This window comes from Octopus bimaculoides, chromosome 18 (assembly GCF_046866305.1).
Source record: "Octopus bimaculoides isolate indiv1 chromosome 18, ASM4686630v1, whole genome shotgun sequence".
NCBI classification, from domain to species: Eukaryota; Metazoa; Mollusca; class Cephalopoda; order Octopoda; family Octopodidae; genus Octopus; species Octopus bimaculoides.
Window position 1 is genome coordinate 20,045,215 of NC_142945.1, and position 25,000 is coordinate 20,070,214.

The window sequence follows — 25,000 nt, forward strand, 5'->3', positions numbered from 1 at the left end:
AGATTTTTTTTAAAGCCTGATACTTAATCTATTGTTTTGTTTTTTTTGCTGAGCTTCTACATTATGGGGACGTAAACAAACCAACACTTGTTAAGCTGTAGTGTGGGACAAACACAGGCGCAAAGACATACACAGACACAAAGACATACATTCATTGATATCCTCCTCATCATCATCATTTAATGTCTGTTTTCCCTGCTGGCATGGGTTGGACAGTTTAACAGATGCCTCGGCTCCGTATCCCTTTTTGGCATGGTTTCTACAGTTAGATGCTCTTCTCAATGCCAACCACTTCACAGCATGTACTGGATGTTTTTACATCCAGTGCAACACCAGCATGGGTGCTTTTTATGTAGCACTGGTATGGGTGCTTTTTACATGGCACCAGCACTCATGACTTGCAAGATTAGGAATGCTCAGCTGAAGAGGAACACAAGGACCAAAGGGGGATGCAGGAACTGACGATAGGTTTCCTTCAGTTTCCGTCTATCAAATCCACTCACAAGGCTTTGGTTGGCTCGAGGCTATAGTAGAAGACATTTGCCCAAGGTGCAATGCAATGGGACTGAACCTGGAACCATGTAGTTAGGAAGCAAGCCTTTTATCACATGGCCATACCTGAATGTTAATGTCATTTTTTCTTTTATATTGTTAGGTTGGAAATTGGGAAAGTCTTTAAGGAGTCAGATGAAACAGTTTGCAGTATTAATGTGGATGGATGGAGTGAGGAGAGCTTTGGTGGTTATAGGTGTTTGAGTGAGAAAGGCAACAGAGTTTATCAATGATAGATAAGCTTGGAGAGTGTTTGTGGATGGATGAGTGAATTTGATGTTGCTCTAAGGGGTATGGAACCAGCATGATGTGGTGGGGGTAAACCAGCATATGCTGTTGGGCCCCGCTGCTGATATTGGGGGTTGCATTCTATACCTTGACCTGAGCATAGAACGGGGCTCACCTCTTTGAGCTGGGAAATGAATGGACTTCCTGGTATGTGTCTTGTGGCTACCCCCTCCTAAAAAAATGGGGAATAGGCCTGGGTATATATATATATATATATATATATATATATATATAAAATTAATGAAGTGTCCTGCATTTTGAGTTCAAATTCTGTGTAGGTCAACTTTACTTTTCATAAATAATACTGCATTGTTAAAATAGTGTTAATACTGAAAGGTAATGTTTATCTCCACTCTAAAAGAATATCCACATTTAAGTGGGGGGAAAAATTACCCCTCATTGTACTGTTCATGAGATACAAATCATTAACTCAGCATTTGGCAGATTAAAATCTTGAAAAATCAGCCAGCTTTTGTTCATGCAAAATAGTTACCTTGCAACAATAGCAGCTGAAACATTTCAGTTAATAAAATAGTTCTGCGAGGAAAAAAACAAACAAAATTCTTACTTTGTAGCAAGTTCATCCCAGTTTGATCGAATAAAATCCCAGACAATCTTTTCTCCAATAGGATTACTTGATATACCACTTAAAACAGTGCTGACATCTTGGTAACGAATTTTTTCTGGATTCATTGAGATTTTCAAATACCTGTGGTTGTAAAAGAAATGCCAAGGTGATAAACAATAACTAAACTAACGAACAAAAAAAAATTTAAAAAGGCAAATATACTGCTTCAGTGATTTAATTAATGTTCACAAAATACTATGGTCTACATCAATAATTTCAAAAGCCTATAAAGTTGGTTCATCATAATCGTCATCAACATTTAATGTCTGTTTTCCATGCTGGCATGGGTTGGATGACTTGATAGGAACTGGCAAAGCCAAGGGCCACTCCAGGTTGTGTAGTCTGTTTTGACACTGGATTTTTATGGCTGGGTTCCCTTTCTAATACCAGCCACTTTACAGAGTGTACTGGGTGCTTTTTACATGGCACCATCACTAGAGCTTTGTACATGGTCCCAACACCAGTGCTTTTTGTATGGTACTAGCACCAGTGCTTTTTTTATGTGGCACCAGCACCAGTCCTTTATACGTGGCATCAGCACCCACACCAATGCATTTTAAGTGGCACTTTGGTTTTAGGATCTCAATTCTGTGGTGGTGGGCAGGTCTTTTCAAGTACAACAATGCACAACATATCCCAGTCCTCTGTCATCTTCTTTGTAGGGCTTAGCGTTCTGAGGTTGGGTATATGAAAATTGTTTGGAGGTCTGTTGGATGTATTGTATTTTCAGTTCAGAGATCCAGCCTTGCCTGAACAGACTGTCACTCTGATTCAACTTCAGAGTTACATTAACCCTTTTGATACCAGATGTTCAAGACACTCTTAGTTCTATGTTGCAAACTTCATGTTTTAAAGTGCTCTAAATCATAACCTACCATAAAAATTTCATGTTGATTTATATTCTATACACCACTCCATAAGTGGAGGCGCAATGGCCCAGTGGTTAGGGCAGCGGACTCGTGGTCATAGGATCGCGGTTTCGATTCCCAGACCGGGCGTTGTGAGTGTTTATTGAGCGAAAACACCTAAAGCTCCACGAGGCTCCGGCAGGGGATGGTGGCGAACCCTGCTGTACTCTTCCACCACAACTTTCTCTCACTCTTTCTTCCTATTTCTGTTGTACCTGTAATTCAAAGGGCCCGCCTTGTCACACTGTGTCACGCTGAATATCCCCGAGAACTATGTTAAGGGTACACATGACTGTGGAGTGCTCAGCCACTTGCACGTTAATTTCACGAGCAGGCTGTTCCGTTGATCGGATCAACTGGAACCCTCGTTGTCGTAAGCAACGGAGACCCAACAACAACCACCCCATAAGTTAGTAAATTTTACACTATTTTCAAAATCAAATGAAAAAAAAAAAATGGCGAAACAGAAATATAACAAAACAAAAATATGATAACAAAAGAATTCCGAGTACAGGTGACTGTGGAATACTTGACCATTTACATGCTAATTCAATGAGCAGGTAATTCAGCTTGTTGGACAATTGAATACTCATCATCAGAACTGACAGAGATCCATTTACATTATTCTGTTCTCTTTGCCGGTTGTGGTGGAAGGGGAAGTAACTATGGCCTTCAAGACTTGTGCAGTGTGTGTGTGTGTGTGTGTAAGTGAGCAATGTCATTAATGTTCTTGGGCCATTGCAAATTAACACCAGCAGGAAAGACTCAAACAGGGAAGGGATCTTTGGGGTTTGACGGGCAACATTTTTTATGTAGTGTTTTTGGTACCAAAACACTTTCAAACTTTGTATACTTGTATATTTTGTGGTATAGAACAGATAAAAAATTTTGTATTCGAGGTTATTTCACGTTAAAAATTGTCTTATTTCGATAATTTCAACTAATCACTGACATCTATTCAGTTGAAAACAGTTAGCGCTGTAACGGTGTATATCGTATTAATCCCCGTTAGTTCTGACATTTCCGATTAACTAGACTGTTCGTAAACAAAGGGGAAAAAGCCATCAAAATACTTGAATATTGCCTGCACTTGTTATTGGAGCTACCAGAATTATTAATGCACCTCCAAGTGCTTCATTTCCTAGAAATAGCAGCCAAATCTTCTTTAAAACAAACTCTAGTTTAGGGCTAGGGTTCGGGTTTTAGAGTTAGGGTTGGGGTTATGAGTGAAGTTATGGCAAAAATAATCATAACCCTAACTGTAACCCTAAAACTAACCCTAACTCTAGAATCCAAACTCTAAAATTGTTACACACACAGATACGCACAGAGTAATTTATTATATAAACGATATATGCGTATAAATTATGATTAAACTGGATGAAACATGTCACAGGGAATAACATTTTTATGACCGGCCAGCAGTAACTGTTTTCAGCTGAATAGACATCAGTGATTGGTTGAAATTACAGAAATACGACAACTTTAACATGAAATAACTTGCGATGTACAAAATTTTGTTAAGAAGGTTAAGAGAAGAAGTTGTTTTATATGACACATTCTATTAGTGTCCCAAGTTTGAAAGTGTTTCGTTAAGAAAACAAATGTTGCCCGTCAAACCCCAAAGATCCCAGGGAAGAATTTCCAAAGGCTGAGGTTCTATGAAACAAAGGAAAAACTGGTCATAGTGGTAAGTGTAGTACGTGGAGATTGGACACAACAATGGTGATGAGATAAGGGGAGACAAGTAAGGCTGGAATGTCTGAGTGGAGTTGGCATTATTAACCTAGCTAAGTTTGAGGAGCTGAGAAGATTATAGTAGCAAGAGAAAAAAGGCAAGGAGAGGGGACAGTATGCTGGTGAGTCAAAGGCTGGAATGTGTCTGGGTGATTTTGCACTGATTAGAAGGTGGATTTTTTTCTGGATGTCATTTAGGATATCTGTTGGTATTAGGAAGGGCATCCAGCTGTAGAAACTCTGCCAAATCAGATTGGAACCTGGTGTAACCATCTGGTTCACCAGTCCTCAATCAAATTGTCCAACCCATGCTAGCATGGAAAGCGGACATTAAACGATGATGATGATGATGATGATGATGATGATGATGATGATGTATGCACAGCAACCACACTCAGAATTGCTAAAGCATGGAATAAATTGCCCTCATCAGTTGTTAACTAATGGAACACAACATCCTTCCTGAAGTTTGCCAACAGTACACATAATGCCCCCAGCCCTGTTTTTTTTTAATGAATTATTCACTGTTCACGTCTGGTGCATATTTTATATATTGTTCATGCAGTTTTGGTTATACTTTCTGATGAGTTGTAGTGTATCTGAGCACTATACACTATAAATTCATTATTATTATTATTATTATTACTATTATTATTATTACTATTATTATTATTACCATTATTATTATTATCATTATTATTATTATCATTATTATTATTATCATTATTATTATTATCATTATCATTATTATTATCATTATCATTATCATTATTATTATTATTATTATTATTATTATTATTATTATTATTATTATTATTATTATTATTTTTTTTTTTAAGGCGGTAAGCTGGCAGAACTGTTAACATGCCGGGCAAAATGCTTTGCAGCATTTAGCTTGTCTTTACATTCTGAGTTCAAATTCCGCCAAGGTCGACTTTGCCTTTCGTCCTTTTTGGGTCAATAAAATAATTACCAGTTGAGTACTGGGGTCAATGTATTTGATTCATCTCCTTCTCCAAAATTGCTGGCCTTGTGCGAAAATTTGAAATCATCATCATCATCATCATTGTTGTTGTTATTGTTATCATCCCAGATGTGAGAGCAATACTTCACTGTGGATCTCACATATAAGTAATTGGGCTAGGTGTCCTGTCTGAGTATAACTTTATATCCTGATTCACTGTTTTCTACAGTAGCAATCCATATCTTGTAGTTTCAATCCCCCTTTACCTCCTGACCTGTCTTAGAGACCCTGGGGAAAAGGTTATGGAGAGGTACTGTCCTATTGCTACCACAAGGTTCAGTTCTTATTGCAGTGTTGTGGCTTGGGTGCCTCAGTAATTCTAAGAACTATGTTAGCAGAGAACAAACTCAGGTCAAAGGGTAGAAGCCAGAATAATATAGACCACTTCTTCTCAGAGATAAAAAAGAGTTTGCATAGGGTCAACATCCCTACTTAGAAAAATGTAAAGTTATAGAAACATCGATGACAATTCAGAGCCAACAATACCTGGGAGGGGAAGGTCTTCCCTTAGGGAAATACATGATGCATTGCAGCAAAATTCAAAAGGAAGCTACAAGGTTGCTTCCCATCACCTTTCTCACCACCAGGAGAACCCACAAGGGAGACAAAAGAGAGGAAGTCCTAAAAATAGCTGGATGTGGGATACTGAAGCAAAGTTTAAAAAGTAGGGATCTCACTGGAGAGAAGATTAGACAACTCAAAGTCAAGAACAATGATGAAAAGTCATCGATAGCCTTTTCTCCATAGAGAGCAAAGGTTTAAGTAAGTTAGTCAACCCATCTGTCTTGGAGGCCCTCAGGAAAAAGTTATGAAGTGGCACCATTCTGTTGCCTTATCTTCTGTAACTAAACCAAAGGTAGAGTAATATTGACTTACTTGTTGAGTAGCCATGGATGTCTGGTACAGGAAAGTGCATTTAAGATTGATGATTTTTCAATGACCACTGTAGATGTTTTGTATTTGTTATAAACAAAATTCCATTCATCTTCGTCTCCATAACGGACACCGATGCAGTAAATTATAGAATTCAGTTCAAGTTCCAAACTAGAAAAATTAATAGGAACAGAAATTATATTTTACCATTTTATTTAATTTCCATTTAGTGCAATGAATTAATACATACACACATATACATATTCTTACATGCAGTATATAGATACATTAATATGATTATCATCATGGCCAGGTTCCAAACCAGGCTGCAGCAACAAATTCCACCTGCTATAATTCTTGGTCCAATATCACTGCCTCGATGTCCTAGACACATTCCGGGCTAGTGTCTTTGATCAAATTGTCAATGTAAGTGTGACAACATTTTCCTCTTCTTACATCACCATGAAGTGGGTTCTACAAGACTAATTTGGATGCTTCCAGTTCAGGGTGGCACAGGCAGTGACCAGATTGTCACAGCCATCTTTGCCTGATCTTCTCACTAATTTTTGGCAGGTCTTGATAAAGGCATTTGTTTGTCATATGTTGCTGCCATTTCATATTTAGATACATGCACACATCAAAAACAAAAAGTATCAAAGGTCTTTCCAGTGCCATAGGCTTGTAGCAGAATTGAAACTGAATTGCTGGATAGCTGTATGGATACTACGTTTAGATCACAGTTGTTTCACATAATTGGCCAGTTCACTGACCAATCAGTGTCCAGCTATCATGTGATTCAGTTTTGTAGAACCTTCTAATGAGCTTTATAAAAAAGGTGGATTTTTGGCAGTAACTTCAGAATGCTGAGACGATTACTGTAATGAGTAATGACTCCTCTTTCATTCAGATCCATCTTTCATGCAGATCTAAGGTACAGATTTGCATCATGAATTTATTGCAATCATTTTCCCAGTTGTGACAGGCTTGTGACAGTTTCATATGTATCAGCTATTTTGTTGTAGGCCTCAATAGTATGTAACTAGCAGTGTGTATAAACTGTTGCTTTTATTTTTGATTGAAAGACCAACACAGAAAACACTATGTACAGTAAATAAAGCTTATGTTCGTGAGAGTTGTAAATGTTTTTTACATGCAGCCCTTAGGATACATTTTCATTTTTCACCAACATCATTGTGTAACCAAACAATACAACATATGAAAGGTTAATAAGTTTAGTTTCCCAGATTCTGTGGCATATATATATATATATATATATAGTCAGTTGGGGGCATAGTGTCCTCTTTAGGGGTTATAAAATCCAGAGATCAACTGGTATTATCGATGATATATAGGGAGAATTCTCTCAATATATAGGGATAAACAGTCTAATATACAATTATTACTATAAGAAAAAGGAGAAAAAAATATTTCAGATACTTGGTGGTGCACCAGCATGACCCCAGCCACTTGGCTGAAACACATAAAATATGCACACTCATACACACACACACATACAATCAAACGTTGTTGTCATTATCACCATCACAGTTTTCTATGTCGGCATGCATTATTATAAGTTTGATCTGGCATAGTGCCACATCTGTTAGCAAGTTAGTAAATTAATTAACTAATTAATTAATTATGTTTAATGCATTGTGCTTTGAATAATCTGCAATTTAATGTAGACATACCTAAAACTTGTAAATTATAAACATGTGTTGCTCATAATTATTCATTTTAATTACCAATGAATGCATATATATGCAAATTAAATTGGCCGTTTTAGCTGATTACTGGTCTATGATTCAAAGCTATAGTTAAATAATGAAGGCATATGTACTTCCATGAATTTCCAGACAGATAATCACCAGAATAAGCACAATACTTTTCTGTCTACAAAGAAATATAAACGTCTGCCCGCAATATTCTGTGAGGTTTATAAGGCAGCGAGGTGGTAGAAATGTTAGCACGCCGGACGAAATGCTTAGCAGTCTGTCTTTACATTCTGAGTTCAAATTAGCCTTTCATCCTTTCGGGATTGATAAATTAAGTACCAATTACATACTGAGGTCGATCTAATCGACTGGTCCCCACTACCCCAAAATTTTGGGCCTTGTTCCTAGAGCAGAAAAGAATATTCTGTGAGGTTTATAAGGCAGGTGGTAGAAATGTTAGCACGCCGGACGAAATGCTTAGCAGTCTGTCTTTACATTCTGAGTTCAAATTAGCCTTTCATCCTTTCGGGATTGATAAATTAAGTACCAATTACATACTGAGGTCGATCTAATCGACTGGTCCCCACTACCCCCAAATTTTGGGCCTTGTTCCTAGAGCAGAAAAGAATATTCTGTGAGGTTTATAAGGCAGCGAGGTGGTAGAAATGTTAGCACGCCGGACGAAATGCTTAGCGGTATTTCGTCTGTCTTTACGTTCTGAGTTCAAATTAGCCTTTCATCCTTTCGGGATTGATAAATTAAGTACCAATTACGTACTGAGGTCAATCTAGTTGACTGGTCCCCACTACCCCAAAATTTCGGGCCTTGTTCCTAGAGCAGAAAAGAATATTCAGTGAGGCTTATAATTTAAAAGTTGTTAAACTTCAAACTCCTACAGATATAGGTAGGTACACACACAAATACATACATGCATGCAAGTATATTTACGGAGATGTACTTGCATAGCAAGTGACTTGATCTGAGATCGTGTGTTGAAGCAAAAACAAGTGCAGTGTGGAAGGTGTTTATAAGCCATTTAAAAACACACAAAAATCGTTAGATTCACTTTGAAATTTAATTTGTCAAAATATTTTCGTCGTTTTGAAACCGCAACAATTTTGACAAAATTCCGGGCTGCATCTGAGAAAGTAACAGTTAGTTCATGGCATGTGTGTGTGTGTGTGTGTGTGTGTGTGTTTGTGTGTGTGTATGTGTGTATGCATATGTATACAAGCGTATGCATGGGTGCACACCTATACGCATGTATGTACGTATGTATGTATGTACTTATGTATGTGAGTATATATATATATATATATTATATATATGTCCCTCTCATCACCGTCTAACGGTAAATGGATACAATGTCTTGGATACATACATGCAAATATAAACCTACCTATATATATGTACAAGCACACACAATCATATAAACACGCATATACACTCACATATTTACGTATAATCTTAAAGTATACACTTATCAATCTACACATACATGCATGCATACATACCTACATATATATATCATGAGCTAACTGTTACTTTCTCAGATGCAGCACAAAATTTTGTCAGTGAACAGGTCGCGGTCTCAAAGCAACAAAAATATTTTGACAAATTAAATTTAAATGTTGAAGTGAATCTAACGGTTTTTGTGTGTTTTTAAATGGCTTATATAAACACCTTCCACACTGCAATTGTTTTCGTTCCAGCACACGATCTCAGATCAGGTCACTTGCTATGCAAGTACATCTCCGCAATATATATATATATATAAATGTATGTATATGCTCAAACTGAATCCTGCAAACCATGCATGTGTAAAGAGTTCATAGGATTTATTTCTAAGTAAAAATAGCAATGAAGAGACATAGTAAATCTAACAAAGAAACATCATTGACAAGGTACTTGTTAAATAAATAAATAAATAATTAAATAAAGAAATACATAAGCGCACAAATAAAGCGAAGACGAAACAGTTTTGGAAGAGTTATCTACCCAATATTTCCTGTGTCTACCCATTGTTGAAAATAGGAAAGAGCTGCATCTTTACATTCCTTTAGTTCATTATCACAAGCCATGGCGACGATAAGTAAGCGAAGTGACCTGAAATAATATAATGGAATAGAATATAATATAGTGAATGATATGATATATAATATAATGTAATATAATATTATGTACAGGTGCAGGCGTGGCTGTGTGGTAAGAAACTTGCTTCCCAACCACATGGTTCCGGTCTCAGTCCCACTGCATGGCACTTTGGGCAGGTGTCTTCTACTTTAGCTTTGGGCTGACCAAAGCCTTGTGAGTGGATTTGGTAGATGAAAACTGGAAGAAGCCTGTCATATATATATACAGATGTATATGTAATATGTACACATATATATACACATATATACATGCATACATATATTTATACATATATATATATATATATATATATATACATTACATACATATATACATATACATACATATATACATACACAAGGGTGCCAGCTGTTACGAACAATAGAACAGCTTGCTCGTGAAATTAACGTGAAAGTGGCTGAGCACTCCACAGACACGTGTACCCTTAACGTAGTTCTCAGGGATGTTCAGTGTGACACAAAGTTTGACAAGGCTGGCCCTTTGAAATGCAAGTACTACTCATTTATGCCAGCTGAGTGGACTGGAGCAACGTGAAATAAAGTGTCTTGCTGAAGGATACGTGTACACATATAGATATACATACATACATACATATATATATATATATATATATATATATATAGGTGCAGGTGTGGCTGTGTGGTACGAAACTTGGTTCCAAAGCACATGGTCCTGGGTTCAGTCCCACTGTGTGGTAACTTGGCATGTGTCTTCTGCTATTCTTCTGCTATTCTTCTGCTATAGTCTCAGAACAACCAAAGCCTTGTAAGACGATTTGGTAAATGGAAACTGAAAGAAGCTTGTCTGCATGTGTTTGTTTGTATGTGTGTGTGTGTGTGTGTGTGTGTGCGTGTGTGCGTGTTTGTGTTTGTGTTTGTCTCCTGCCATTGCTTGACAACTGGTGTTGGTATGTTTACATCCCCTTAAATTAGCAGTTCAGAAGAAGACACCAATAGAATAAGTTCGAGGCTTAAAAAGGGAGAAAAGTGCTGATGTCAGTTCATTTGACTAAAAATTCTTCAAGGTAGTGCCCCAGCATGGCACACAGTCTAATGCCTGAAACATGTAAAAGATAAAAGACAAAAGGTGCTTTTATAGTTGGTTGTCATTGTTTAGAAATGCAATCCATGTTATACCTACTGGTTATGATTATTGTTATTGCTTTGTGTATTATTCCAGCCAAGGTCTTTGTATAAATCCTTTACAAGGTTCCGAATAAATCTCTGTAAAGACAAATGACAGAAAATATAAGACTTTTTTTTTTCAGAAATTAAACATTGATAATTAAGAAAAGTTAAAATAACGATAATGATAGCTATCATAGTATAAGCTGAACAAAATAAGCTGTATTTATTAAAACTGGAACCTGAAATCCTTGTATATGGTCTGCGTGACCATTTCTGTATATTATTTTAGATAGAACAAGTCACCAAGAGAAAGCTCTGTGATCATTCTACCAGTTACAAATAGCAGCTCAAATTGACCTCAAATCCATACCCTGGTGTCTTAAAAAATAAATGTGATGGTTAAGGGTGGAACGCCTTTTATTGTAGGTCTATTCCCTTAGGATTCATCTATGACTAAATATTGGTTTCAAATTTTGGCACAAGGCCAGTAATTCCGGGGGAGGGGTAAGTTGATTACATTGACCCAGAACTCAACTGGTACTTATATTATCGGCCCTGAAAGGGTGAAAGGCAAAGGTGATCTTTGTGGAATTTGAATGCAGAATGTAACGACAGACACAACGCCACTAAGCATTTTGCCCACCGCAGCAAAAAATTCTGCCAGTTTGTCACCTTTTCTGTGATTAAACATAAACAATAGTAACAACAACAACAACATTAGCAACTGCTAAAGGACAATAAACATAATTGGCAAATGAACAAGCAAAGAAGAAAAAAAAGGAAGAAATAATAAGATACCTGGAAATCACCATATCTTGGTGTTTTGTATAGCATTCTTTTCAGTAGCGATAATCCATTGCGAGCTGTTGACCACACTAAGTAAGCTTTCTCCTTTTTCAGATATTCCAGTGTACGAAGAGCTATAAGTGTATCGAGGTGTCCGGAACTGAAAGTAATACAACAGAAATGAGTGAGTATTTATTAAGGCCCTGTTAATAAAACAAACCACATACTCTCTTTTACTCTTTTACTTGTTTCAGTCATTTGACTGCGGCCATGCTGGGGCACTGCCTTTAGTCGAGCAACTCGACCTCAGGACTTATTCTTTGTAAGCCTAGTACTTATGCTATTGGTCTCTTTTTGCCGAACTGCCAGGGGACGTGAGCACACCAGCATCAGTCGTCAAGCGAAGCTGGGGGGACAAACACAGACACACAAACATATACACACACATACATATATATATATATATATATATATATATATATATATATATATATATATATATATATACATATATATGACGGGCTTCTTTCAGTTTCCGTCTACCAAATCCACTCACAAGGCTTTGGTCGGCCCGAGGCTATAGCAGAAGACACTTGCCCAAGGTGCCACGCAGTGGGACTGAACCCAGAACCATGTGGTTGGTAAGCAAGCTACTTACCACACAGCCACTCCTGCGCCTGAACTCAACTGGTACTTATATTATTGGCCCTGAAAGGGTGAAAGGCAAATATTATTTAGCTTAGTATATGTTAGATGGGTTGTTGTTCTTGTTGTTTAGGTCCAGGTTGGTCCTGGTTGTGTAGACCTATGATCAAAAGCATTCCAGCCATGACCATATCATCAGGGATTTTTTTTTTATTCGAGTATTTATTACACATCTAATAGTACATCATCTAATGAATGCTTAGATATCACAAGGCTTTGGTTAAATTGGGGCAATAGTAGAAGATGCTTGCTGAAAATGCTGCGCAGTGGGATCGAATCCAAAACCACACAAGGTACACTTGTACCCGAAACTTTATTTCATCACATCAACTTAATTATTGCAATAAAAAAATCTAAGGGAAATTTGACTGCTATTTCTAGCAGACTTAGTGACTACATAGCAGCTCTCTTGAATAGTGGTGGTTGTGGTGTTGTATGCTGAAATGGAGTGGGTAGTGATATGTCAAAATTAGTTTCATATTATGAAGGACTGGGTAATAATTTAAGTCAATTTTGGTTTCACAATCCACTTTCCCTATTCTTGAGGAATGATGGAATTAATATTGTCTGTTAAAGACAATTCATTGATCATTTCTGCAATCCATTCCAGTTGATTGGAGAAACCTAAACCAATATTCACTAACTAAAACTAACAAATCAATACTTATTAAATCAGTTAAAATGCCTTGTCTGAAAACTCAATGCAATAGAATTTGGAGGCTGATCATTTGTTTTATAAGGCTTGTTGGATATATGGACTCCGTGAAGGAGGTCCAGCATGCTAATCAATTGCTATAGTCTGGGAATCAACTGACGACAACCACCACCACCACCACCACCACAACCACCACCACCACCATCACCACCACCACCACCACCACCACCACCGAACCACCACCACCACCACTACCGAAACACCACCACCACCACCACCGAAACACCACCACCACCACCACCACCGAAACACCACCACCAACACCATCACCGAAACACCACCACCACCACCACCACCACCACCACCACCACCACCACTACCACCGTCATCATTCTTGTTGTTGTTGTCACTGCCACTGCCACTACTTCCAGCACCTCTACCACCACAATACATATATAGATACACATATATATGACAGGTTTCTCTCTCTCTCTTTCCATCTACAAATCCACTCTCAAGGTTTTGGCTGGCCCGGGGCAATAGTAGAAGACACTTGTGCAAAGTACTGTGCAGTGGGATTGAACCCAAGACCAACATGGTTGGCGTGCAAACTTCTTAACCACACAGCTATGCCTGTATCTGAAACTTTAATTCATCACATCAACTTAGTTATTATAAAGTTAAAGAAGTGATTTTAAATTCTCAATCGCAGAATAATCCTAATAATATAGCCTGAACAGGATAAACTATCCCTATTTTGCAGAGAAAAGTGTAGGTGGCTAGCTGTGGACACGAACTCATATCCCCGTGATTACATGTCACGATGCTTTGACCGATTAAGCTAAACTACCCACTACAAATTCCTCTGCAAATTAAGATATATAAATCTCGCTTTATGATGAGAATTTAAAATCACTTCTTTAACTTTCTAAAAGACATCTCAACGCTTCTAAAAGCAAACTTCGTTTGTTTATTTACGTTTGTCATAATTAGAATTTAGTTATTATAATTAAAAAAAAGTGGTCCCTATATTTGAAACGAGCATACATACTTTGCTAAGGCCCATGAATCCCAAAATATCTGGATACGGTTGGATATATGAATGACCTGGAAATAAGCAATGTCTCGATTATTTGAAAGTCAACAGATCATATGTAGCAGTTGCATGAAATAAATTATTTAAATAAAATTCAACTTTACTTTTTATTTCATTTTTCAAACATAATAATATTTTCTTTTTTACAACAGCTGCAAGAATGAAATGGAATGTTATGATGTGCATGCCTTTTTTCAGTAGCAATTAGTGCACAATCGAAATGAAACAGCATTAACTGCGTCATAGTCTTGACTCATTAGAATATCGCTATGGTGAATTGCAGAATAAAGAAATATTGAGTCAGTAGAAAAAAAGATTAAAAAAATAAAAAAGAAATGAAAAGAAAAGAAGAAATTTTACATGAATAAATTGTGATAATTACTTTGGTGGAATTCTGGTTTAAGCACCTCATATAACAATCTCTTAACTTTTATTATTTTTTGGAATTTTTAGAAAATTTTTTAAAATTTGTGTTCTACACAGGAATTCATACAATTATGAAAGAAAAATGTTTTTTAAAATATCTAAAAAAATTTTAAAAAGATGTTTTTTTAACCACCCTATATATCCTAAAAGTTCTATTCTTTTCCAAATTAAAAAAAAAAAATCAAAGTTTAAAATATGGGCCATCTGAATTTTTTGCCTAAATCCCAGCAACAGACCACCCCTGGGTGCATCATAATTCCTTTAAATGAGTTTATGAGGAGAAAAAAATATTGATAAACGTTAACACATGTCAGAGTGGCAAAGAAACAAAGGTGGTATCAGGTGGTCATGAGATGTGCTAAAAAAAATTTATTCTTGCATAATTCCTGTGTGTAGAACACAAATTCACAAAAATGTCCTGAAAATGCCCCCAAATAAAAGAGTTATCAGGAGGTATATAGGGTGCTTAAACCAGAATTCTGCCAATATTTCATCCACACACACACACACACGCACACACACACACACACACACACACACACACACACACACACACACACACACACACACACACACACACACACACACACACACACACACACACACACACACACACACACACACACAAATAAAAGTGAAATACTTTACATTTTCATATAGAGAAGAGTTTAAAAATTCAACATACTGTGTGGTCTCTCTTCAGTTGCTCGATAATCGCCATCCAATTATCATTGTCATAGGTCACTCGATAATAATTTATAAGCCTTATATTACCAATAACCCAGTCTGTTGAATTATGTTTCCTAGGTAGCACAGATGAGGAAATTTGGACTGCAAGATGAAAATAATTGAATACTTCAACAATTAACATCTGTTGACCCCTATACAAATACAAACCACATTGTCTCACATTATTCATATATATCTTGACTCATTTCTGGAATGTTTTTGACTATTGTCCCAATAAATCAGTGATACATAAAAGGCACCCATGCCAGTGACATGTAATAGGCACCTCTGCTGGTGACACGTAAAAGGCATTTGTGCCAGTGATACATAAAAGGCACACACTACACTCTGTGGATTGGTTGACATTAGGAAGGGTATCCAGTCATAGAAACTAAGCCAAAACAGACTGGAGCCTGCTGTAGCTGACTGGTTTACCAAATCCCATCAAACTGTCTAACCTAAGCCAGCATGGAAAACAAATCCTAAATGATGATGATGAAGATGATGAAGATGATGATGATGAAAAACAACAGCTCCTCCTACATCACTGCCCTATTTTGGTGTATTGTAGATATGCATTTTCATTGTCTTTCTTAAGATTTCTGCTTTTTCAAATTGATTGCATAATTCTCCTATATAAGCCAAACACCAAATACATGCTTCTCTCACCACCCTCACAATTTCTTACTTCTCCAAACTGAGTATCAAATACGTAGAATGCAACTATTTTTCGGCAGTTCATCGTTATATGCTTCTATTAACTGTCAATAATTCATTATCAAAATTTAGCCTATATAACTTTTACCTCATTTACCCTGATTCCCATTTTAGGAAGGCATGAAACGGTTGCTGCAACACCATTTCTCAAGAAAATAAATAAAAAGAAACCCATAAAACTAATATAATTTTGTGTAGTAACTTGCCTGATAAATTACCATCATCATCATCAAAATTTAACGTCCATTTTCCATGCTGGCATGAGTTAGACAGGAACTGGCAAGGCCAAGGGCTGCATAAAGTTCCATAGTCTGTTTTGGCTTGGTTTCTATGGCTGGATATGCCCTTCCTAACACCAATCACTCCACAAAGTGTTCTGGGTGCTTTTTACGTGGTACCATCACTGGTGCTTTTTTACATGACACCATCACTAGTGCTTTTCATGTGGCACCAGCACCCACACCAAAGTTTTCTATGTGGCACCCTGGTTTTAGGATCTCAATTCTGTTGTGGTGGGCAGGTCTTATCAAGTACAGCAAAGTGTCACATATCTCAGTTCTTTTTCATCTCCTTCATAAGGTTCAGCATTTTGAGATCAGCCTTCAATATTCATTCCATGTCTCCTTGGGTCTCCCTCTTCCACAACTTCCCTCCACTTTAAGTGATCAGCATTTCTTTATTCAACTGTCCTCATCCATCCATCTAACATGACCAAACCAGCACAATCTCCTTTCTTGCACACTGCATCTAATTCCTCTTCTTCTCTCTTAATACTCCAATACTCTGTGGCACATGCACACTGACATTGCACATCCATACTAGCTTTGTTCTTCTCCAGCCTTCGCATGTCTTCCACAGTCAGGGCCTACATCTCAGTTTGGAGTGGAAATTAAAACAAAAAGAGTTCCCAAAATACCTCCAAAACAAAAAAACAAACAAACAAAAAAAAAGGACAAAATTCGTACCTTCTGATTCGTTTTTGTGAATCCAATGTATATCTTTGTTAGTCTTATTGAAATTCATCTCTCTACTGGTAGTAAATGTAAATGGAATCTCCCACTTGTAACTATAGCAAAGGAAAATAAATTTAGAGAGAGTCTGAAAGTGGAATAAATTAGTTTACTTTGAGGAAGGAGAGAAGTCTGAAATTATGGGCAGGATTTTTTCTCAGAGAGAAATCTAAGAAATTTTCTTCTTCATTTGACCAATTTGTTCTACTTTGATTTCACTCTTTGCTGACACGAATCATCATCAGTTCCTTTAGATCCTATTGGTTACTTAAATATTTAGAAAAGGTTAATTGACACATGCATAAAACATGCTTGTAAACATGATGTATGTAAGTATACATTACATACTTATGTGTTATATTCATACATCTCTCTCTCTCTCTCTCTCTCTCTCTCTCTCTCACACACACACACACTATAAAACACAATTAAGTCACATGATAAATGTTTGTGGGATTTGCTTCCATCATGGAACTGAAGCAAGCTGTTGTATAGTGCCTGTGCATAAAGAAATCTGGGTAGATATTCCAACCAAGCGATATAAGAAGTCAGCCAATGAAATCACTTCCCACCCTTCTCTGCATAAATCAATTGTTACACACAGACAAAACGATCTGTTAATTCATCACTGAACATTCACTGCAAGTAATTACTTGGCAGTAAAAATTTGTAATTTTACCATTTGATGATTTCATTACAAGGTAATTACATAGTTAGCCAATACATCATTCATAAATCTATCATTATGAATGACCTGTAGGGACACCGTATTTCGTTATGCAATCGTAATACACTACAAAGTATAGTAAACGTTTTTATAAGTCAATACTGTGTTCTACTGTTTTAGCAGTACTTTTTACACCATCTAGTATATCCAACAACATTACACTGCTATATTTAGTGGCTATTTAAACAATGTGTTTATGGATGGTTAATGGGTTGGATGGGTGCTGATGAAGGAAGGAAAACTCCTGAAATATCGTATATATACTCAAGACCCATTTTTCATCTTTAATCTCATTTTTGTTTTAGATCAGGCGTCTCGAATATGAAATGTCATAACAAGATCAGTACTGGCTATAATTCCTATACAAAAATCTGCAGAGATAGCCTTTACAAGCGATCTATCATTATGATTTTATCCACAGAGTAAATACATCACTAAATATTAATTACTGTTTTTATTTGTGGAGTAAATATGTAATGGGTACATGTGTATGGTAAGAAGCTTGCTTCTCAACCACATAGTTTTGGGTTCAGTCCCACTGTGTGACACCTTGGGCAAGTGTTTCTACTATAGCATTGGGCCAATCAAAGCCTTGTGAGTGGATTTGGTGGATGGAAACTGAAAGAAACCCACTGTATATATTTATATGTGTGTGTGTGTGTGTGTGTGTGTGTCTTTGTGTCTATCTTTGTCCCCCAGTACTGTTTGACAACTGGGGTTGGTGTGTTTATGTCCCTGTAACTTAGCACTTTGGCAAAGAAGCCCAATAGTATAAGCACTAGGCTTAACACACACACACGCAAAAAAACACTGGGGTCAATTTGTTTGACTAAACCCTTCAAAACAGTGCCCCTAGATGGCCACAGTCTAATGACTGAAACAGGTAAAAAAAAAGAAGATAAAATATATTTATTTATTTAATTGGTGTCAAAGCTAAAAAATATTTGGATTACAGTGAATTGGATGCTAGAACTGCTGGTGTCCCAGCTCCAGCACTCAGCCCTCAAAAGAGAAGTAGGTAAAAAAAAAATCCAAACTTGCTATCTTCTATTTGGTTTTTGCACCTATCTTCACCTATGCTTACAAATGTTGGGTAATGACCAAAGGTGTATGATAGGAAATACAAGTGGCCAAAATTGGGTTCCTCTGAATGATTTCTGGAGTAATGGTACCCAACAGGGTGTTTAACTCAGAGATCAGGTAGTTACTCTAGATCGAATTGTTACTTCTCTGCATTGAGAGGTCACAACTTGGGTACTATGGGCATGTGCTTAGAATGTCACCGGAAAGATCCACAAGAAGGATTCTTGAAGCTGAGACAACCAGCAGGAGACCTAAGGGTAGACCAAGAGTGAGATGGTTGGATAACATCCACAGCCTCAGTTGGTCATGCTTGGGAATCCGTTGGAAAGTCTATTGATGGTTGCTTCTTGATAGGACCCTATGGAGGAGGTGTCTGAGGTCTCTACCCTAACAACTCTCACAGTAATAGTGGACAGAGAAGAAGGTTAGAAGGATGGATAGATGGATGGATATACTCTCTTTTACTCTTTTTACTCTTTTACTTGTTTCAAGTCATTTGACTGTGACCCTGCTGGAGCACCGCCTTTAGTCGAGCAAATCGACCCCAGGACTTATTCTTTGGAAGCCTAGTACTTATTCTATCAGTCTCTTTTACCGAACTGCTAAGTTACGGGGACATAAACACACCAGCATCGGTTGTCAAGCGATGTTGGGGGGACAAACACAGACACACAAACATACACACACACATATATATACATATATACGACAGGCTTCTTTCAGTTTTCCGTCTACCAAATCCACTCACAAGGCTTTTGTTGGCCCGAAACTATAGTAGAAGACACTTGCCCAAGGTGCCATGCAGTCGGAATGAACCCAGAACCATGTGGTTGGTAAGCTAGCTACTTACCACACAGCCACTACCTGCGCCTAATTCACAAATTTGATGCATGTGAATGTGTCCACGTGTATCTTTTGCTGCAAAGTTTAAATATAGGCACAGACATGGCTGTGCAGTAAGAAGCTTGCTTCCTAACCACATGGTTCCGGGTTCAGTCCCACTGTGTGGCACCTTGTGCAAGTGTCTTTTACTATAGCTTCAAGCCAACCAAAGCCTTGTGAGTGGATTTGGTAGATAGAAACTGAAAAAAGCATGTTGTGTGTGTGTGTGTGTGTGTGTGTGCGTGCGTGCGTGCGTGTGCGTGTGTATGTGCATATGTGTGTGTCTTTGTGTCTGTGTTTGTCCCCCATCACCACTTAACAAATGGTCTTGGTATGTTTATGTACCCATACCTTAGTGGTTTGTCAAAAGAGACTGATAGACTAAGTACCAGGTTTAAAAAAAAAAAGTCTTGGGATCAGTTTGTTTGACAGAAAAACCCTTCAAAATGACTGAAATGGGGAGTAGAAAAGATTGGTAAAACAATGGAAAGTTTTATCTTTTTATTAATTTAAATGTATGAACAGCACATACATGTAGGAATGTGTGAATAGGCATAGGAGTGGCTATGTGGTAAGTAGCTTGCTTATGAACCACATGATTCCGGGTTCAGTCCCACTGCATGGCATCTTGGGCAAGTGTCTTCTACTATAGCCTCGGGCTGACCAAAGCCATGTGAGTGGATTTGGTAGACGGAAACTGAAAGAAGCCCGTCATATATATGTATATATATATATATATATATATATATATATATATATATATATATATATATATATGTATATGTATGTGTGTGTATATGTTTGTCCCCCCAACATCGCTTGACAACCGATGCTGGTGTGTTTACGTCCCCGTAACTTAACGGTTCGGCAAAAGAGACCAATAGAATAAGTACTAGGCTTCCAAAGAATAAGTCCTGGGGTCGATTTGCTCGACTAAAGGCGGTGCTCCAGCATGGCCATAGTCAAATGACTGAAACAAGTAAAAAAACAAAAAGCACTACTGACAGCTATGATTCTATCAGTTTTCTTTCATCAACCAGTACAATGGAAAGAGTATTAAAGACATTCCAAATTATTAATACTTGCATTATCAAATGCTTTAATTCTTTAAATACCTTCATTACTGATTGACAAGATTAAATTAACAAAACTAATCACTAAGGATATCATGGACAATGGCATAAATTTAAATTCTTGTTGCAATTTTACACTTTCACTTCCAGAAAGAAATAATTATCAATAGACTGAACGAATAACATTTATTACTGAACTATAAATAATTTTTATAAACAATTTCTGTTAATTTTCCCAAGTTAACAATTAAATCTATTTTAATATTGAATTATTATAAACAATTAAGTCTGTTTAATTACATAGAGCCCAATTGTATCAGTTTTCATTATTTCTTCCTAATACATCGGAAGACCCAATAATACATGAATATTCATGCACCACACAGACATACAGACACAGACACACAGACACGCACAGACACACGCACACACACGCACACACACACACACACACACACACACACACACACACACACACACACACACACAGAGCGCCAGTAGTTACAGCATGGAATATTCCACTCAGCTCAAAGGTGGGAAGGCTGAATAAGTATATATGTTTGTTAGCAGCTACATAGGTTCCTAAAGCAATTAGTAATAGCACTTTACATTCTCAATTCTGAATAACACCCACATTTTATACATACTCGTGACGTCACTGGTGCCAAGCTGTATTAGCTTTTGCCTTTCCCTTGGACAACATCGGTGGTGTGGAGAGGGTATGCATGGGCAACTGCTGGTCTTCCACAAACAACCTTGCCTGGACTTGTGCCTTGGTGTACAACTTTCTAGGTGTAACCTCATGGTTATTCATGACTGAAGGAGGGTCTTTACTTTTTTATTTTATACATTCATTCATGATGGTGATGGTGATGATGATGATGATGGCTGTCCACTCACGACTGAAGAAGACCATTGCTGACCATTGCCCATGCAAAATGCCAGCAGCAGCAATGCCCATGCGTGAGATTATTGCACCCTCAGTCAGCTTCACCTGGGTTCATGCCATGCCTATGGCTTCTATGCTCGCCACAGTACTCACCTACTCAGCCAGACTTTGGAAAGTTGCTGGCAGTTGCATAACCTAAAATCTTAAATCCAATATGACCCTCTTCACCCACTGGCCCTCTCCATCTCACCGACATGATCCAATTATCAAAATATTTTGTGTATTTTAGAAATAAAAGCAATTTATTGCACATAAATTTTAACCACAAAATCATATATTGGACCCCCAAGAGCCATATGGACGTTGGTTGAGAACCATTGGTCTATGAAGAAGAAAATTTAAAGGAAGGGAAAGATCAAAGAGTGAAAGAGTCAAAGACTTACTTGAATGGTGATTTGTATTTGGCTTCAGTATATTCTTTGTCACTTGTAAGATAGCGTTCCTGCTTCACTGTGAGTTCGTTTCCTTTCCAGGTGACAGTTAAAAGGGGAAAATTCATCTGTAATGTCCATGTATCCATGATGTATTTTACATCCCGACCATTCCATGCCTGAAGAAATAATGATTCATTATTTTCATTCATTATTTGAATGTCATTGTGTGGTAAGAAGTTTGGTTCTGGATTCAGTTCCTAGCCCTGGTATGTATGTCATAATTCAGTTTTATTTCAAGATTTCATGCCGATACAGAAAGAGCTGGTTTCTAACCTAGATCCAAGGTTCTTTCATTGGAATTTCAACATCAGCAACAGGGTATGTATGTATGTATGTATGTATGAAGATTTGTATGTTTTGTTTCTCATGCATATCTAGACATGCTCATGTATACTTAAATGATAAACATATGTATGTATGCATGTCTGTATGTATGTGTGTGTGTGTGTCCTTTGTTTGTGCTTGTGTTTTTCCACCATCACCGCTGCTTGACAACATCTGTTGGTTTGTTCATTTTCCTGTAACTTAGCGGTTCACCAAAAGTGACCAATAGGATAAGTACTAAGCTTAAAATTTACGCACCCTTTATCAAATCTTACCTACAAGGGTGAGTGTATGTAAAAAAAAGTAAGTAAAATTCCCTTCTCGAGTCACACCGACTCATAAGGTCCACGTTCCCGGTTTCATGGCGTATATGTTCCCCACCTGGACGGAACTCCTATCCATCGTAGGATAACTCATTTTTTGCCAGCTGGATGGACTAGAGCAACGTGAAATGGGGTGTTTTGGTCAAGAACACAACGCATCGCCCGGTCCTGGAATCGAAACCACAATCTTACGATCAGGAGTCCAACACTCCTAACCACCAAGACACGTGCCTCCACAAGGCTTAGTGTATAATTAGTACACATTTGCACTCACACACACACACACAAAGATTCATATACAAACATATGTGTAAACACATATGCATACACAAAACACATTCTCTCGATTACAAAAACACACACTCTCCATGTATAAACTTAACTTTGTGTGTATGTTTGTATGTGTGTGTGCTTGTTTGTGTGTATGTGTGTGCGCGTGTTTGCGTATGTGTATATTACATGGAAACCCTACACGCATCACACTGCTTCACTTTTAATGAAATGATTTACCTGTGACAAGGAATTCCACAGATCGTCATGGAATACAGTGTTGAAGGAATTCTTCTTCAAGTATGCCTGTCAAAAAAATAATAAAAGTCAGAATAAGTACAACTGTTGTTGACGTCAGCCTTCGACTTTTCCAATCAAAAGGGTTTTTTTTTCAACTCGATCTTTACATGCTATGATTTATAATTTTATGTACTTCGGGGTTCACTGTTCCCCCCCCCCCCCCAAAAAAAAATAAAAAAAGAATAAAAGAAATATTTTATGCTCTCTCGAAAATTTATAAATTTTTATGACGTCAATAATAAACAATTCTCCCTGGTAAGAAAGTTTCTAAAATTGATAAATTCAAAGGATTGCTTTGGGCTAATGGTAGAACGCCTGTCATGTGTACAGACGATGTGGGTTCATATCCCACAAGCAGCCTTTAACCCTTTCTATTCAAAAGGGGGGGGATCTTTCTGATTTGGCGGGCGCCACTTGTTTTCTTAACGAAACACTTTCAAACTTGGGACACTGGTAGAATGTGTCATATAAAACATCTTTTACTCTTAGTGTTATTGAGAGCATTTTATCTTTTTAAAGTTATTTCGTGTTAAAATTGTCGTATTTCGGTAATTTCAACCAATCACTGACGTCTATTGAGGTGAAAACAATTACTGCTGTGGAATGTAAACAACACGTTCTAGCGGTGTAATGGGACCTTTTCCCCTGAATAAAATTAGTGCCGCTGTTTGTCAACAACGACTATCAGCGGTACTGTTATTTATGACATCGTTCGTGCGTTTGTACTGGTTTTAGCTTTAGGGTTTTAGGGTTAGGGTTAGGGTTAGGGTTAGGGTTAGGGTTCGGGTTTTATAGTTAGGGTTAGGGTTAGGGTTATGAGTATTTTTACGTGCCACCTGTACAGGAGCCAGTCCAGCGGCACTGGCAACGACCTCGCTCGAATGTCTTTTCAAGTGCCACCGGCACAAGTGCCAGTAAGGCGACGCTGGTAACGATCACGCTCAAATGGTGCTATTTACGTGCCACTGGCAAGGAAGCCAGACAGCTGTTCTGGCAACGATCACGCTCAGACGGTGCTCTTAGCACTCCACTGGTACAGGTGCCATCACGATTTCGCTTTCACTTGCCCCAACAGGTTTTTGCAAGCGGAGTTCAGTGTCCAATGAAGGAGAGGTTGGCATGTGTGCCAGTCGTCGAATTTGGTCCGATTTCGATTTCACTTGCCTCAGCAGGTCTTCATATATATTCAGTACTGGACAGATTGAACATGTTTCCTGCAATAAATTGATCTAAAACAAATTTTTTACACGAACCTTTAAAATACTACTGTTGATATTCCAATTTACTATTTTGTTTGCAGAGAACCGCCCACCCCCAAATCTTATATAGCACTCACCAGGGGTCACATGGACACCAGTTGAGAACCACTGTTGTAGATAGTGGGTATGGCAAAAAGCAGGTGTGGTCGTAAGAAATTCAGAAGTTGTGATATGGTGATCATGCAGAAAAACAGATACAAAGAGCAATGCATTTTATTATAAGTATTGAAGCAAGCTTTAGAGTAT

At 37.6% G+C, this 25,000-nt stretch overlaps 1 protein-coding gene across 1 annotated transcript in view; it reads right to left on the minus strand.

Moving 5' to 3' along the window:
* LOC106875600 (uncharacterized) overlaps positions 1–25,000 on the minus strand; it is a 281,932-nt gene that overhangs the window by 1,518 nt on the left and 255,414 nt on the right. The window contains exons 31-40 of the mRNA XM_089365916.1: positions 23,436–23,501; positions 22,228–22,394; positions 17,086–17,186; positions 15,360–15,505; positions 14,204–14,259; positions 11,805–11,952; positions 11,020–11,102; positions 9,724–9,831; positions 6,014–6,181; positions 1,409–1,549 (exon numbers count right to left, since the gene is read on the minus strand). Coding sequence (XP_089222042.1) covers positions 1,409–1,549; positions 6,014–6,181; positions 9,724–9,831; positions 11,020–11,102; positions 11,805–11,952; positions 14,204–14,259; positions 15,360–15,505; positions 17,086–17,186; positions 22,228–22,394; positions 23,436–23,501 — 1,184 coding nt within the window. The remainder of the gene's footprint in view (positions 1–1,408; positions 1,550–6,013; positions 6,182–9,723; positions 9,832–11,019; positions 11,103–11,804; positions 11,953–14,203; positions 14,260–15,359; positions 15,506–17,085; positions 17,187–22,227; positions 22,395–23,435; positions 23,502–25,000) is intronic.